Here is a 15,390-nt window from a genome sequence, read left to right as displayed (position 1 = left end):
GCCTGTAATCCTCTTGAATACAGTGTAGCTCAGTCTTCCTTCACATGAGGCTCAGATGTTTAAGACACTATTCAAGTTAATTGCCCATTTTTAAATTGGGTTATTTTATTATTGAATTGTAAGAATTTTATGTATTCTAGATACAAGTTCTTCATTGGATATATTATTTAGAAATAAAGTTCAAACTATTAGTTTTTTCTTTTGTTAAAGGTGTTTTTGATGTAGTAAGAAATCTTTGCCTAACCCAAAGTCACAAAGATTGACACTTGTGTTTTCTTCTAAGAGTTTTATTGTTTTAATTCCTAAGATTGAGATCTATGATCCATTTTGTGTATGATGTCTTACACTTTTTTATTAATTTATTTCCAAGTATTTGGGGTTTTTTATGGTGTTGTGAATGAATTATTTAATTTCAATTTTTCTGTTTTCTCAGCACCATTTATTAAAGAAATTGTCTTTTATCCATTGGATATTCTTGGTTCCCTTGTTAAATATTAGTTAACTGTATCACTTTTTGTATTTTTCATTGGTAGTCTATAGAAATCAATTTATTTCTGTATATTGATCTTGTATCCTGCAACCTTGTTGAATTAATTACATCTGTGAGGCTTTTTTCTTTTAAATTCTTTTGTATTCTCTGCATACAGAATTGTGTCATCTGTGAATAATGACAGTTTTACTTCTTCCTTTCCCATCTGGATGCCTTTTATTCTTACTTGGTAGTACTCACTAGGTCTTAGGCTGAATAGAAGACATCTTTGCCTTGTTTGTGATCTATGGGGGGAAATCATTAAAATTTTTTTTTTCTTTTTTTGCCATTGAGCAGGATCTTAGCTATAGGTTTTCTGTAGAGACCTTTTAATCAGGTTTAGGAAGTTCTCATCTATTCCTAGTATCTTCAGTTTTTACCATGATTGCGTATTGGATTTTGTCCAGTACTTTTTCTGCATCTGTTGAGATGATCATGGGGTTTTGTTTTTTATACACATGGTGAATTTCATTAATTGGTTTTCAGTTGTTTAACCAATCTTGCATTCTTGGAATAAATCTCACTTGGTCATGTTTTAGAATCCTTTTTATTTATTTCTTTTTTTAAAAATAATATTTAAAAAATTTATTTTTGGCTGCATTGGGTCTTTGTTGCTGCACGTGGGCTTTCTCCAGTTGTGGCGAGTGGAGGCTACTCTTCACTGCCGTGCGCAGGCTTCTCATTGCGGTGGCTTCTCTTGTTGCGGAGCATGGGCTCTAGGCCTGCGGGCTTCAGTAGTTGTGGCATGTGGGCTCAGTAGTCGTGGCTTGCGGGCTCTAGAGCGCAGGCTCAGTAGTTGTGGCTCACAGGCTTAGTTGCTCCACAGCATGTGGGATCTTCCTGGACTGGGGCTTGAACCTGTGTCCCCTGCATTGGCAGGTGGATTCTTAACCACTGTGCCACCAGGGAAGCCGTAGAATCCTTTTTAGATGTCTCTAGATTCAGTTTGCTAATATTCTGTTGAGGATTTTTATGTGTTTATTCATGAGAAATTGGTCTGTAGTTTATTTTCCTTGTGCTGTCTGGCTGGTTCGTATCAGTGTAATACGAGCCTCATAGAATGAGTTGGGAAGTGTTCCCTCTTCCTCTGTTTTCTGGAAGAGTATGTGATGGATTGATATTATTTCTTCTGCAAATTTTTTTTTTTTTTTTTTTTTGTGGTACGCGGGCCTCTCACTGTTGTGGCCTCTCCCGTTGCGGAGCACAGGCTCTGGATGCACAGGCTCAGAGGCCATGGCTCACGGGCCTAGCTGCTCTGCGGCATGTGGGATCTTCCCGGCCTGGGGCACGAACCCGTGTCCCCTGCATTGGCAGGTGGACTCTCAACCACTGTGCCACCAGGGAAGCCCTCTTCTGCAAATATTTAATAGGAGTCATTAATGAAGCTCTCTGGGCCTGGGGATTTCTTTATGGAAAGATTTTAAATTATTAAGTCAATTTCTTTTTTTTTTTTTTTTCTTGCGGTATGTGGGCCTCTAACTGTTGTGGCCTCTCCCATTGCGGAGCACAGGCTCCGGACGCGCAGGCTCAGTGGCCATGGCTCACGAGCCCAGCCGCTCCGCGGCATGTGGGATCTTCCCGGACCGGGGCACGAACCTGTGTCCCCTGCATCGGCAGGTGGACTCTCAATCACTGCGCCACCAGGGAAGCCCTAAGTCAATTTCTTTAATTGTTCTAGGTCTTTACATTTAATTTCTCCTTGAGTGAGTTTTGGTAATTTGTTTCTAGGAATGTTTCCATTTCATCTAAGTTTTCCATTTTGTTGGCATAATCATGGTATCTTTATAATCCTTTTAATTTCTAAGGTCAGTAGTGATGTCCCTCTTTTATTCATAATTTTATTCACAAATTTCCCAATTTCTTTTTTTTTTTCAGTCTAGTGCAAGGCTTGTCAACTTTGTCGATCTTTTAATAGAACCCACATTTGGTTTTATTTATTTTTTTCTGTATTGTTTTTTTCTGTTTTATATTTCATTTGATTTCCACCCTAATATTTTAAAATTTTCTTGCTTTGGATTTAGTTTGCACCCCCCCCCCCCGTTTCTTAAGGTTGAAGCTTAGATTATAGATTTGAAGTCTGTCTTTTTCTTCTGTTTTTCTTTAATATTTATTTATTTATTTGCTGTGTCAGGTCTTAGTTGCGGCACGCAGGTCTTTCATTGTGGTGTGTGGACTCTTCACTTCGTTGCGGTGGGCTTCACTCTAGTTGTGGTACACGGGCTTAGTTTCCCCGCTGCATGTGGGATCTTAGTTCCCTGACCAGGGATAGAACCGGCGTCCCTGCATTGCAAGACAGATTCTTAACCACTGGACCACCAGGGAAGTCCCTATCTTCTTTTCTAATGCAGGCATTTAGGGATAAATTTATAGAATTTACCCTAAGCACTGCTCTGGCTGGTGACATCCCACACATTTTTATATGTTGTATTTTCATTTTCTTTTAGCGCAAAATATATTTTTTTAATTTAGTGGGATTTCTTCTTTGACCCATTGCTTACTTAGAAGACATTGAGGGAGGATTTAGAAAAATTTAACTGAGAAAATTCTCACTGTGGATTTCCCGAATTTTTCTGTTCTTGATATTCAGTGTGCTCAGAGAATACACCGTGTATGACTTCAGTCTTTAAAATTAATTGATACTTGTCCTAATGTTCGAATTTCCATATCCTTTATGATTTCCTGTTTAGTTGTCCTACCTTTTACTGAGAATAGGATTTTGAGATCTCAGACTGTTATTGTTGAATTGTCTGTTTCTTCCTTCAGTTCTGTCAGGTTTTGCTTCATTTGTTTGGGGCTCTGTTTTTATTTGTGTATGTTTATAACTGTTACATCTTCCTCATGATTTGACTTTTTGTCATTATAAAATGTGCTGCTTTATCTTTAGTAATACTTTTTTGTGTTAAAATATATTTTGTCTGATAGAACCACTGCATCTCTCCTATGGTTACTGTTTGCTGTAACCTTTCAGTTTCAACGAATTTGGATCTTTGGATATAAAAGGTGTCTCTTGTAGACAGCCTACAGTTGAGTCTTGTTTTGTTTTACCCAGTCTAACAACCTTTGCCATATATATATGGTTTCTTTTTACAAAGAAAAACTATATATTTAAGGTGTTCAACCTTTTGTCTTTTAATTGGGGTGCTTAATCTATTTACATTTAATGTTGTTAATAATATGGTTGAGTTTACATCTGACATTTTTATTTTATTTTTCATGTCTGTCTTTTTTTGTTCCTTTGGTTCTTCTGCCTTCTTTTGTATTAAGTAGATATTTTTTAGTGTATCGTTTTAATTCCTTTTATGTTTTTAAACAGTGTTTTGGAGAATAAAATATTCTTAGTGATTATTCTAGGGATTGCAATATTCCTTTTGTCAAAATCTGTATTATGGTAAAATACTAAGTTAATTCCTGTAAATTATAGAAATCTTAGTCTAGTGTATCTCCATTCCCTCTCCCCTCCTTTGTACTATTAGTGTCATTTATATTACATTTCTATTATAACCAATGGAATGTTATAATTATCACATTATACAATCTTAGGTGTTTTTAAAAGGTTAAAGGAGAAAAAGAGAAAACATTATTCATAGGGTCTTTTGTATTAACCTACATATATGCCATTTCAGGTACCCTGTAATTCTTCCTGAGCGTTTGAATTACTATTTGATGTCATTTCTTTGCTCCGGATTAGTTCTGTTCTCTTCCCTGTCCTTCGTGCTTCAAATCTTTATTTTTAAAAAATCTATTTTTCTGTTTCTTTTTGATCTTCAGAAATTCCTCCTTAGGGATGTAATGTACAACATGATGACTGTAGTTAACGCTGCTGGATGATACATAGAAAAGTTATAGGAGAGTTAATCCTAAGAGTTCTCATCCCATGGAGAAATTTTTTTTTCTTTTCTTTCTGTTATATCTGTATGAGATGATGGATGTTAGCTGAATTTATGTGGTAATCTTTTCACAATATGTCTAACTCACACCATCATTCTGTACATTGTACTGTGATATATGTCAATTATTTCTTAATAAAACGGGAAAAAATCATGAAAAAAGAAAAAAAATTCCTTCTTTTCACTGGCTGTTTCTGTTTCCTTATCTGTTATGTTTATTCACTCCTGTGTTTGTATTATTTCTAGTTGATAATTCATTTCTTAAGTGACTTATTCTTACACTTCTAATTCTTTCGTTAGTTCTGTCGCCTCAGTTTTGAGGTTTTAAATTGTAATTTGTGTTATTCTTTTACAGCTAATATATGATTTTAAAGCATTTCAGGTTATTTTGCAACAGGCTGTAAACTATTTGTTTTAGGGCCATACTTTTCTCGCATATTTTATTATCTTTAGGGATGTTATTTTCTTTATTCTTTTTTTTTTTGTTTTTAATATTAACTTTTTTAATGGACTTGATCTTAATTTACTTTTAAATTTTCACCTGAAATTGTTTTTCTGGAACTTGTTGAAGAAGGCAGAGTTTTTTATCATAACTTTTGTAACTTCACAGAAGTTACTCGAGCGTGTGTGTGTTTAAAAAATTGGCAGCTTGCTTTCTGAGATTTCCTGGCTCTGTTTCCTTCTTCCACTTTTTTCTGTACCTTAGTTTTCCATTACCTCTCTTGTACTATAATCCTCACTTTCATTGTACTCCCAGTAATGTATGGTCAGTATGGGCCTTTGTCTGTAAGGGAGCTCTGTTGGGTCAGTTGGAGAGTTCACTGGAGGTTAAAGTGCACCAGTCCCTTCAGTACCAACCATCCACTCTTTGCATTCTCTGAGTGGACAGAACCAGTCCTCGGCAGTTTGGTTTCCCTGTCTTTCCATTGCTGTCTATTTTGTGTGTTCTCCTGTTCCTGGATCTGCTGAATGCCCTATTTTTTCCTTCCTATTCCTCCTGCAGAAGTGCTGATGCCAATGAGATCTTATGGCTGTTGGTAGTTTTCCTTTTTGTGTCTTGGGTTTTGTGGTAGTACCTTCTCATCTAGCTTTGTTTCATCTAGATTTGTTGTAACTGTTGTCCAAGGGTTTTTTGGTTTTGCTACCTAGTTGTTCTGTTTTCAGGTGGAAGACTTGTAGAGATTTTTCAAACACTGTACCACTACCACTGTTGTCATCTTTTTAGGTGTTATTAAAACCTCACTGTGATGTGGAGAAGCTCTCTTCCAAGGTTAGGTTCAGATGTCAGAATTCATGACAGTAGTGCTTTGGTGTGACTAAGTAGATTTATTACCCACACAGGTGGGGAGTTCTCAGTTGGGGGCAGAGGACGACTTTCTGGGAAGAGGTTCAGAAACAGAAAGTGAATACAAGTGTACAGGTGTTTTATAAAGGATAAGTCTGGTTGGTGCAGAATTTGAAAGAGGCACCTGCCAGGCGTGGAATCTGAGAGAGGTGGTGAGTGCACTCCTGTACTTGGCGGTACTGGTGAGAGTGAGCCCTCAGGAAATGACAGACAGAGGGAGGAGATGATGCTCAGAGGTTGCCAGCACTAAAGCAAAGCATCAGTAGGGGTCTCGGTTTCTCTCCTTTGGTCTCTGTAGAAGAGATCAATTTTTCAAGTCCTGTTTTGGTTGTGGCATACTACTGAAGGACTGGGCTTTGACCTTGCCAGCCACATTTGTTCTCAGTATCCGTGATCAACTCCTCCTTGAAGTAACTCGAGTTTCCGGGGGGGTAATCCCAACCAGAGGGAGGAAAGGTGAAGACTGTGTTCACTTGTCTGCAGTTTCAGAGCAAGTCACCATTGGCTGGACAAATCGGTAAGTCACCAAAGAATATGACAAGAATGGGTGATAGCCTTCTTAGCTCTGCTTTTTGTACAGTTCTGTTAATTACATATTTCATTTAAGATATTTAATTTGATCAGGCGTTCACTGAGTGTCTAATAAGTCCACCTAATTTTGTACATATTGTCATATTGTGTTGTGTGAGATCCTGTTAATATAAATAAGCCAGAGTCTAGTATTTACTTGATTCTGATAAGCTATTGATTTTAAGAGCTTTTTATTTTGACTTACAAACCAGCACATGAAATGTTCACTTCAGCTGTAAAATATTATCCCTATGTCAGAAATATTAAAATATTGAAAACATACATCCTAAAATTGAGGAGTCATTTATGAAATGTTTATTAAGTACCAATCATAACGCTTAAATGCTTTTGCATATGTTATCATTTAGTCTTCACAGTAACTCAGTGTGGTTAGGTTATTATCTTCCAATAACAGATGAGGAAAACAAAGCTTGTGGAAATAAGTAGTGTAAGTACAGGGGGACATTTGAACTCGGCTCTGTCTCATTTCTTTTCAGTATATAAATGCTTTCAGTCAATATGTAAAATGAGTAAATCTTTTAGGGAGGGGTTCTGTTTTTCCTATCTGTTTATTCTGCTGTGTTAAATTCATTAGAGTGAATTTTAACTTTTTATTTAATAATATACAAAGGACTTAGAAGACTTTTTTCTCCCTAGAGTTTTTCAAAGATCTGATAATATAATTTGTGATTCTTTAAGATGGTTAATGAAAACCTAAGTAATTTCATCTTTACTATTATTTCTCAGTCATGTTACTTGACTTTCTTGACAGCTTCTCAGAACTCTATGTCTTATCATAATGAATTTTGGAAAACGTCAGTGTGAAATATGCAGGCCTATTTAAATTTGAACTTAAACTATGGTATCACTCCTGTAATAGCATAATCATTTTAGTAAACTTAATAAAGCTGTTCATTCAAAAAGTGGAAGAAACCACTTCAGAAGTAGTCATTGTGACCGTTCTAATTGGGAAATGAGAGGGAAAGTAATCTGCTAGGGAAGCGAGAATTAAAAAAGAGAGGAGAAAGTTGTGGTGATGTAGGCTGGCCTAGGCGTGAGGTTTTAAAATAGAAAGTTTGATAAACTAGTCCTGCTCATCTTGTATACAGTTATTTAAAAATCTGGCTCAGATTTAAAACATCTTAGGCTAAGACCATTCCATGTACAATAACAGATGCTAATTCTGCTTAGATGAAAATTATCTTACTGCTCTTAAATTTAATTTAGTATACCTGTGATCTGTTAGGTGTTAGATATCAGATAACCTCAGGGACCTAAAAATTGGATTTTCTGTCAATGTGTTATCCTTTATTTCTTTTTAGTTGCTTACATTTTCCTCTTTCTCTCCTAGCTGAGCGATTTATGAAAATATTAGATTTGATATTATGAAAATATCAAAGCATTTATTTTCTTGACTGCTATTGTGGCTCAAACACAGTTTGTTCATTATTCAAGAATTACATTATTTACTAATTACATAACTCTCCATGACATTCTGCAAAGTTCTGTGCCTTCAGTACTAATCAGGCTCTCTACCTCTCCTTCCATATAGTTAGGATTGCTTGTGAAATTTGGGGATCTGCTTTGTCTCTTGAACACATTCTGCGGTGGTTGGGCTTCCTTTTTGCTACCTGGCTTGTGGAGATTAAGTACCATATAGCAGAAAGCCAACTGAGGTGATCATTTGCTGGAGCGAGACTGGAGTCTGCAGAGAGAGAGCTCTACCAGAATGACTTTTTAGCCTCATGTGTATGTTTTTACTTTTCAGTTACCAAAGCCATAAGAAGTGATGGAAGAAATAGGCTCAGATTCTTTGTTCTTCCACATCAAGAAGGGAAAAACCTATTGCTGATTTAAAACTACTTCCCACGGCCAACTCTAAACCCTGGGATTTTTCTTTTTGCCAGCCTTTCTCTTTCCAATGGCATGAATTATGTGGAAGGATGGAAGGTGTGAGTGCGGAGATGGGAGCTGACAGCAGTGCTGATACTTGGGCCTTCACTTTGTCTGCTAGCTTGTAGTGCACCCGGAGCCTGCCGCCAAGTTAGGAACCATTCTGACGTGCTTGGTTGAGGATTTCGGGCACCATGATTTCAAATACGTTTGAATTTACTCCTTGTCTTATTTTTCATAGGTGTATTTGACCTTAACATATGTGTTATCCAGAATTTGTATGTGTTAGTGTGGACGGCAAGACCATTTTAATGGGAGAGGTGACGTTTTGATTAAAGAAGAAAATTTAGAAACGTTTGAGTTTTTCTCTTTGTGTTTAATAGGCAGGCGGTGGTTAAAGGTTCCCTTCCACATCCTTTTGCCTTGACGTTATTTGAGGACACATTGTACTGGACTGACTGGAATACACACTCCATTTTGGCTTGCAACAAGTACACTGGCGAGGGTCTGCGTGAAATCCATTCTAACATCTTTTCTCCCATGGATATACATGCCTTCAGCCAGCAGAGGCAGCCAAATGGTAAGTGATCTTGATTTTTAAATTGCAAATTGGAATAGCTTTGTAGCACTCTGATGCCTGGCTTTAGTGAGGGGCAAGAGGAGGGAGGATATATCCAAAGGTAGTGGGAAGAAATAAAAAACAGGGAAAATGTCAAAATATAATTCAGGGTAGACAACAGCGTAAACCATTTGTAACTTGATATCTGTCACTACAGACCACCTCAGCCCTTTGTTTGAGTCTGGGGGTATGAAGGTAAAGAAGAGAGAAATAAAATAAGAAATTGAGATAGCGCATATGTTAAGATTGTGCACAAATGCATTTCTTATTCATATTATTTCTCTCTAATGAGTGATTTTGTTCATTGTATGTTTAAAAATGAGCACTTTTCTTGAATGGAAACCTCTATTAATCTAACTGGTTAATTTAAGTACCTCAGGTTACTTAAATAAAATACTTGTTTATACCTTTTCTGTGCACATCCTCCCGCCTTTTTTTCTTAGTTTTGCTTCTGTTTCTGGCCATCCTTTATAATGACTTGGGCTGTGACTGCTGACAACAATTTCTTGTTAAGAGAGGACTAGAATTAGGTGTAAAGAATATGAGAATGTTAAGTGTTTGGCACTGGTGTGTAAATAAATGTCTGGCATGTGTCTGAGTGTATTTCAGATTGTATTCTGTAGCCAGAAATGCAGGGGGTTTGGATTATGCATTGCTTTGTATTAGTTCCTTCCATTTAGGGGGAGATAGTCAAATACTGAATGTGTCATATTGGAATCTGGTGATCATGAGTCCATAAAAATGTTTTAAAATGTTTGTGTTACTCTTTTGTAGAAAAGAAAATGTTTAGTCACTTGCGTGAATTTTTTATTTCAGTGTTGGCCCTCAGGAAAGAATTTCTTTGTTCTTGTTTTTTTAATGACACTGTTGATCCTTTATGTTTTACTAGTTTGCGAATTTGCAGTTATGTGTGATATTGCTTTCTTTTATCTTTCATATTTTGTTGATCTCCATCTTTTGTTGATTTTTTTCTGTGAGTATTATTTAAATCCATCCCTTTCTATATATAGTTTCTGCACATTTTCTAATTAATCTCTGCTTCTCAGTTTTCCCTTTTAAGTCCATTTTGTTTATCTTTTCCATGTAAATCTTTCCAAAGTGTGGCTTTTCTTGTCTCTCAGTGCCTCCACCACAGACTTTCCCCTCCCTGTGCTCATTCAGCTTTAGTTCCTATTAGTCAAACCTTAATCTTCCGTTACACTGTTCACTTTATTATCTCACCCAGTGTACAGCCTCCAAGCCTTCATTCATGTGGTTTTACCACACTTGAATGTCCCCCTGTGTGTTCTTCCTACCTTTCAAGACTTCAGTCATGTCCTGTATCTTTCCTTAGTGATTTACTTCCCATTTGACTCTATACTGACTTTACAGTCTAAATGTGCAAGATAGCAGTTTCATTGTTTTGTATTGTTTTCCAGTATTATTGTTCATTAATTTTGTCATACTGGCCAGATTGCAAGCTCTTTAGGGCAGGGACATCCTGCTTTATTTCTTGTATCTTCCTCTTTGGATACAAAATGCTAAGTAAATTCTCACTGATTAATTCCCTTCCTTGCAGATGGTCTGGTAGTCAAGCACCTGGATGACATTTGGTAATAATTTGGTTTATCAGAGTTGCTCATGTTATGGTTGTTAACCTTTGTGTATCTAGAGTGGGGGAGGTCATCCATAATCATTGGTATTAATTACTGTGATTTATATTTGACAGCTACAAATCCATGTGGAATTGATAATGGTGGTTGTTCCCACTTGTGTTTGATGTCTCCAGTCAAGCCTTTTTATCAGTGTGCTTGCCCAACTGGGGTTAAACTCCTGGAGAATGGAAAAACCTGCAAAGATGGTAAGAAGTTGGTCTCCAAGAAGGAAGAATTTTAGATAGCAATTGGGATTCTTTATGATTTATTTTATTTCTCTGTAATAAGCTCTACAGTGCTTTGGGAGACTAGTCACTTAATCTCTCAGTCTTCACAATTGGTTATATACTAGGAGTGTTTTGTGTTTTATGGCAACTCTCGAATATTATAAATTACTTCAGTATTTAACTGAATTTTTAACATGCTATTTTGGAAAAAAAAATTAGGTGCCATTTCTTTTCTCTGTCAAATCTCATAGTCAGGGCTTCCCTGGTGGTCCAGTGGTTAAGAATCTGCCTGCCAGTGCAGGGGACACAGGTTTGAGCCCTGGCCCGGGAAGATCCCACATGATGTGGAGCAACTAAGGCCGTGCGCAACCACTACTGAGCCTGTGCTCTAGAGCCCATGAGCCACAACTACTGAAGCCCACGAGCCACAACTACTGAAGCCCGTGCGCCTAGAACCCGTGCTCTGAAACAAGAGAAGCCACTCCAATGAGAAGCCCGCGCACTGCAACGAAGAGTAGCCCCTGCTCACTGCAACTAGAGAAAGCCCGTGCACAGCAACGAAGACCCAACACAGCCATAAATAAATAAAAAAATAAAATGAAATTTAAAAAATCTCATAGTCATTGATCACAATTGATTCTTGTGGAAATGAGTATTCTCATAAAGAATACATTTTTAACAGTAGGTAGCATTTGTAAATAAAGAACTTCAGTGCAAGGAAAAGATGTTTATTAAACTTTTAACTATAAAGACTATCATGGGATAAACATTTTCTAAAAAATGATTGAATGATGTTTTTAATTGCCTTTTAACAACAGAGAATTGCCTTCAGAAGAAGAAAAGAATTCCTTATTGTACTGTTTAAAGCAACTTTTTCTATACTTAACCACCACACGGCCTCTTCTCCTTACTCTCAATTCCCTATAGAGAGAGGGCATATTGGAGAAGTATTCTGATTTAGGACATTTCAAGGGACTTCTGGTTTGGGATAACACCAGTTCTTCTCTTTTTCTTCTTAATGAGAATGTTATTCTTCATTCTTACCCCTATGGATCACCATCTGGTTCTCTAGCCACCAGCAAGACCTGATAAGAAAATTGTTATATTTAGCAGTGGCTTCTTTATCTAACTCTGAGAAGTAGAAGCCTTTATTTAGGAGTGGGTTAGAGTTCCTGGCAAGGGGGTCAGGGAGTCAGAGAGATGGAATTGAGTTGGTGTACAGGATATTTGTCATGACTTGGCATTGATAAATTATCCTCCTAGTCAAAGGTGAAGCTGGCTGACTCTTGTCAGACGGTTTTCATGGCAGACAATAATTTGGTTTCAGTTTAAAACAAAAGGTTTTTGTAATGTTGCCTTTTTGTTTAAAAATGTAGCCTGACTTTAAAACAGAGGATTTATTTTAGCGGTAGTGGTCTGTTTACACCCTATAGCAGTGCAGATGTACGAGTTTAACTCCTGTTTTGAATTTCAGATATACATTTGGCATGTAGTAGCCTTAAGTTAACTCTTCTGTTTTGATCACCTTGCCAAATTGACAGCTTCACTCTCTATGACTTCTTTGTTTGCAGAGTTTAGGGCTGGCTTCTTTTGGTAGTTAGCAGAGGCAGTGAATTGGATAAAGTTACTCCTAGTTGGTGCCTGCTGTGGCATTTAGGGCTGTATTCTCTCCAAGACAGAGTTCATTTATAATTAATCCATGAGTCAAAAAGCTGATGCTGAGAGCTTCTTCACTCCTCTTCTCAGTGTTTTCTACTATGATTCCAGATTAATGCTTGAAGTTTAATATCAGTATTTTCTTTCGGACTCATTTCTTTGGTTGGGAATCTTTTTTCGCTCTTTGAGATGTCAACCTGCTTACTATGGTTTTTTGTTTTTTTGGTTTTTTTTGCGGTACACGGGCCTCTCACTGTTGTGGCCTCTCCCGTTGCGGAGCACAGGCTCCGGACGTGCAGGCTCAGCGGCCATGGCTCACGGGCACAGCCACTCCGCGGCATGTGGCATCTTCCCGAACCGGGGCACGAACCCATGTCCCCTGCATCGGCAGGCAGACCCTCAACCACTGTGCCACCAGGGAAGCCCTGTTTACTATCTTTTATTAGCTTTTATATAAAGTTAAATGTTTTTTTGCTAGTGGTTGACTTGAATATTTAAAATCAAAGCAAACAAAAAGATTAATATTCTCATTCACAACAGTGTTTTTATTGAATACTGTTTTGGGTTAAAAGCATTTCATAAATAAATCTGATTTAAAACTCAATGAAATAAAAATTTGAAAGTTTACTTTCTAATGGTAATAATAATAATATATTAGCTAGTATTTATTGAATACTTAAATGTTTGGTACATTTCTGAGTTTTACATTTATCTCCTTAAAGTCTCACAGCAACCCTATAGAAACCAGGCTTAGAGAGATTAGGTGTTTTGCCCGAGTTTGTGTAACTGCCTGAATCCAGTTCTGTCAGATGAACAACTCTAACCCTTACCCAGTGTGTCGTATTTATCTGATTCCCTCTCTCTTCTGCTGCTGTTTCCTCCTCCATAGGTTCCTTTGTCCTTAATTGTGTCAGGCATTGCCCTGTAGTTCTTTTTGTTACAACAGCTTTACCGAGACGTAGTTTACCTATAAAATTCAACCATTTCAAATGTACAATTCGGTGATTTTTAGTAAATTTACAGAGTTACAACCATCACAGTACATCCAATTTTAGAACATTCTCGTTAATCACAAAAGATCCTTGTCCTAGATTAAAAAGGTAAAGACCTTTTTAAACATCCTTCTTGAACAAAGGACCTATACTTCCTTCCTCTGATATTCAGCTACTTAGCTTCTTAGTCATTACTTAGTTGCTATTCATTATACCTTTAAATAAATGTTATTGATTCCAGGGGCTATATAATGGGTGAAGCCAGAGAGAGAATCAAAACTTGATTTGGAGAATTCAGCCATTATAGAGCTTGACCTCATAGTCAAGCCACTCCTGTTTTACTGCATTACTTTCCATTTCCACCCTAAATAGACCCTGGTATCCTTTTTTTTTTTTTGCGGTATGCGGGCCTCTCACTGTTGTGGCCTCTCCCGTTGCGGAGCACAGGCTCCGGACGCGCAGGCTCAGCGGCCATGGCTCACGGGCCCAGCCGCTCCGCGGCATGTGGGATCTTCCCGGACCGGGGCACGAACCTGTGTCCCCTGCATCGGCAGGCGGACTCTCAACCACTGCGCCACCAGGGAAGCCCCTTAGTATCCTTTTATACTCATTACTTTTCAATTACTGAAGAAGTTCTGCATTCTTTATTTAGAGTAACTAAATTTTGCCTGTGGGTTTCAAGTCTTTTCTTCATTTTTTTCACTTTGTTGTTCTAGGTGCCACTGAATTACTGCTTTTAGCCCGAAGGACAGATTTGAGACGAATTTCTTTGGATACACCAGATTTCACAGACATTGTTCTACAGTTGGAAGACATCCGTCATGCCATTGCCATAGATTATGATCCTGTGGAAGGCTATATCTACTGGACTGATGATGAAGTGAGGGCCATACGCCGCTCATTCATAGACGGATCTGGCAGTCAGTTTGTGGTCACTGCTCAGATCGCCCATCCTGATGGTATTGCTGTTGATTGGGTTGCCCGAAATCTCTATTGGACAGACACTGGCACTGATCGGATAGAAGTGACAAGGCTCAACGGGACCATGAGGAAGATCTTGATTTCAGAGGACTTAGAGGAACCCCGGGCTATTGTTTTAGATCCCATGGTTGGGTAAGAGGCTCTGCTGATAGAAAATTTTGCCAGGTGTTTCTGGTTTTTTACAGGTTCCTAGAAACATTGAGAAAAACAATGTGAAGTATATGCTGGTTTCCAATAAATAGCTCTTTAACAACTGTCCATTTTTAGAATATAGTGATTGGAATAAAATCTCAAGTTAAAGGATTGCTAGTTTATTTCCTTGAATGTTTTGAATATTTTTTCTTTCTAAATTAAGTCCATGCTTGCTGACTGTGGGTGTTGGCTGTAGATTTTGCCGAGGTTGCATCATGACCATGAAAATTGTGGAAAGAAGTTGTTTTCAGAGCTCTTTCTCTTCCCCCCTAGAAAATTTAATTTCATCTCATTTTCAGTACTTCCAGAACGACTTGGTAAAGAATATATCTTACTTTTTGTATGTCCCCAAGCGTATAAATGATTTGATTTCCAAAACTTGGTCAGGCCATGTAGCTTTATGCCTAGTCTTTTTTTTTTTTTTTGGCTATAATACCCTGACGATGGTCCAGGGAAACACAGCTTTCTGCATACTCACCAGTGTTGTTTGTTACTATGAGATTCATCCTGAGGGTGAACATAATGACAAATTATTACACCTCAGTGCATACCAATGCCTTCGAGCCCCTTAAATTCTCAGGAGCCTCAAGAATCACGTAGTGCTACAGGAGGAGTTAGTTATTTGGGGAAATCAGTTTGCCATCTGAATATTACTAGTGGTTTAACCTTTTTGTGTCAGAGATGACAAGCCAGCAAGTAAGAGAGGACTGTTCCTGGGAAGGAGCACAAAATATTTTGAAAAACACAGCTGAAAATAGAGTATCATTATTGGGAGGCATTATCAGTTCTAGAAAACACTGTTTCATTCTGAAAATTTTCTACAAGCTTACACACTGCTGTTATAAATGTCTTAAACTTACTCTTC

General features: G+C 37.7%; 1 protein-coding gene across 1 annotated transcript in view; it reads left to right on the top strand.

Annotated features, from left to right (window-relative positions):
- The window catches only part of LRP6 (LDL receptor related protein 6), a 178,247-nt gene that overhangs the window by 93,407 nt on the left and 69,450 nt on the right, over positions 1–15,390 (top strand). Inside the window, exons 4-6 of the mRNA XM_082665597.1 lie at positions 8,608–8,804; positions 10,552–10,683; positions 14,069–14,465. Coding sequence (XP_082521723.1) covers positions 8,608–8,804; positions 10,552–10,683; positions 14,069–14,465 — 726 coding nt within the window. The remainder of the gene's footprint in view (positions 1–8,607; positions 8,805–10,551; positions 10,684–14,068; positions 14,466–15,390) is intronic.

This window comes from Grampus griseus (assembly GCF_964374135.1).
Source record: "Grampus griseus genome assembly, chromosome: 11".
Lineage (NCBI taxonomy): Eukaryota > Metazoa > Chordata > Mammalia > Artiodactyla > Delphinidae > Grampus > Grampus griseus.
This window is presented reverse-complemented; position numbering and strand designations above follow the sequence as displayed.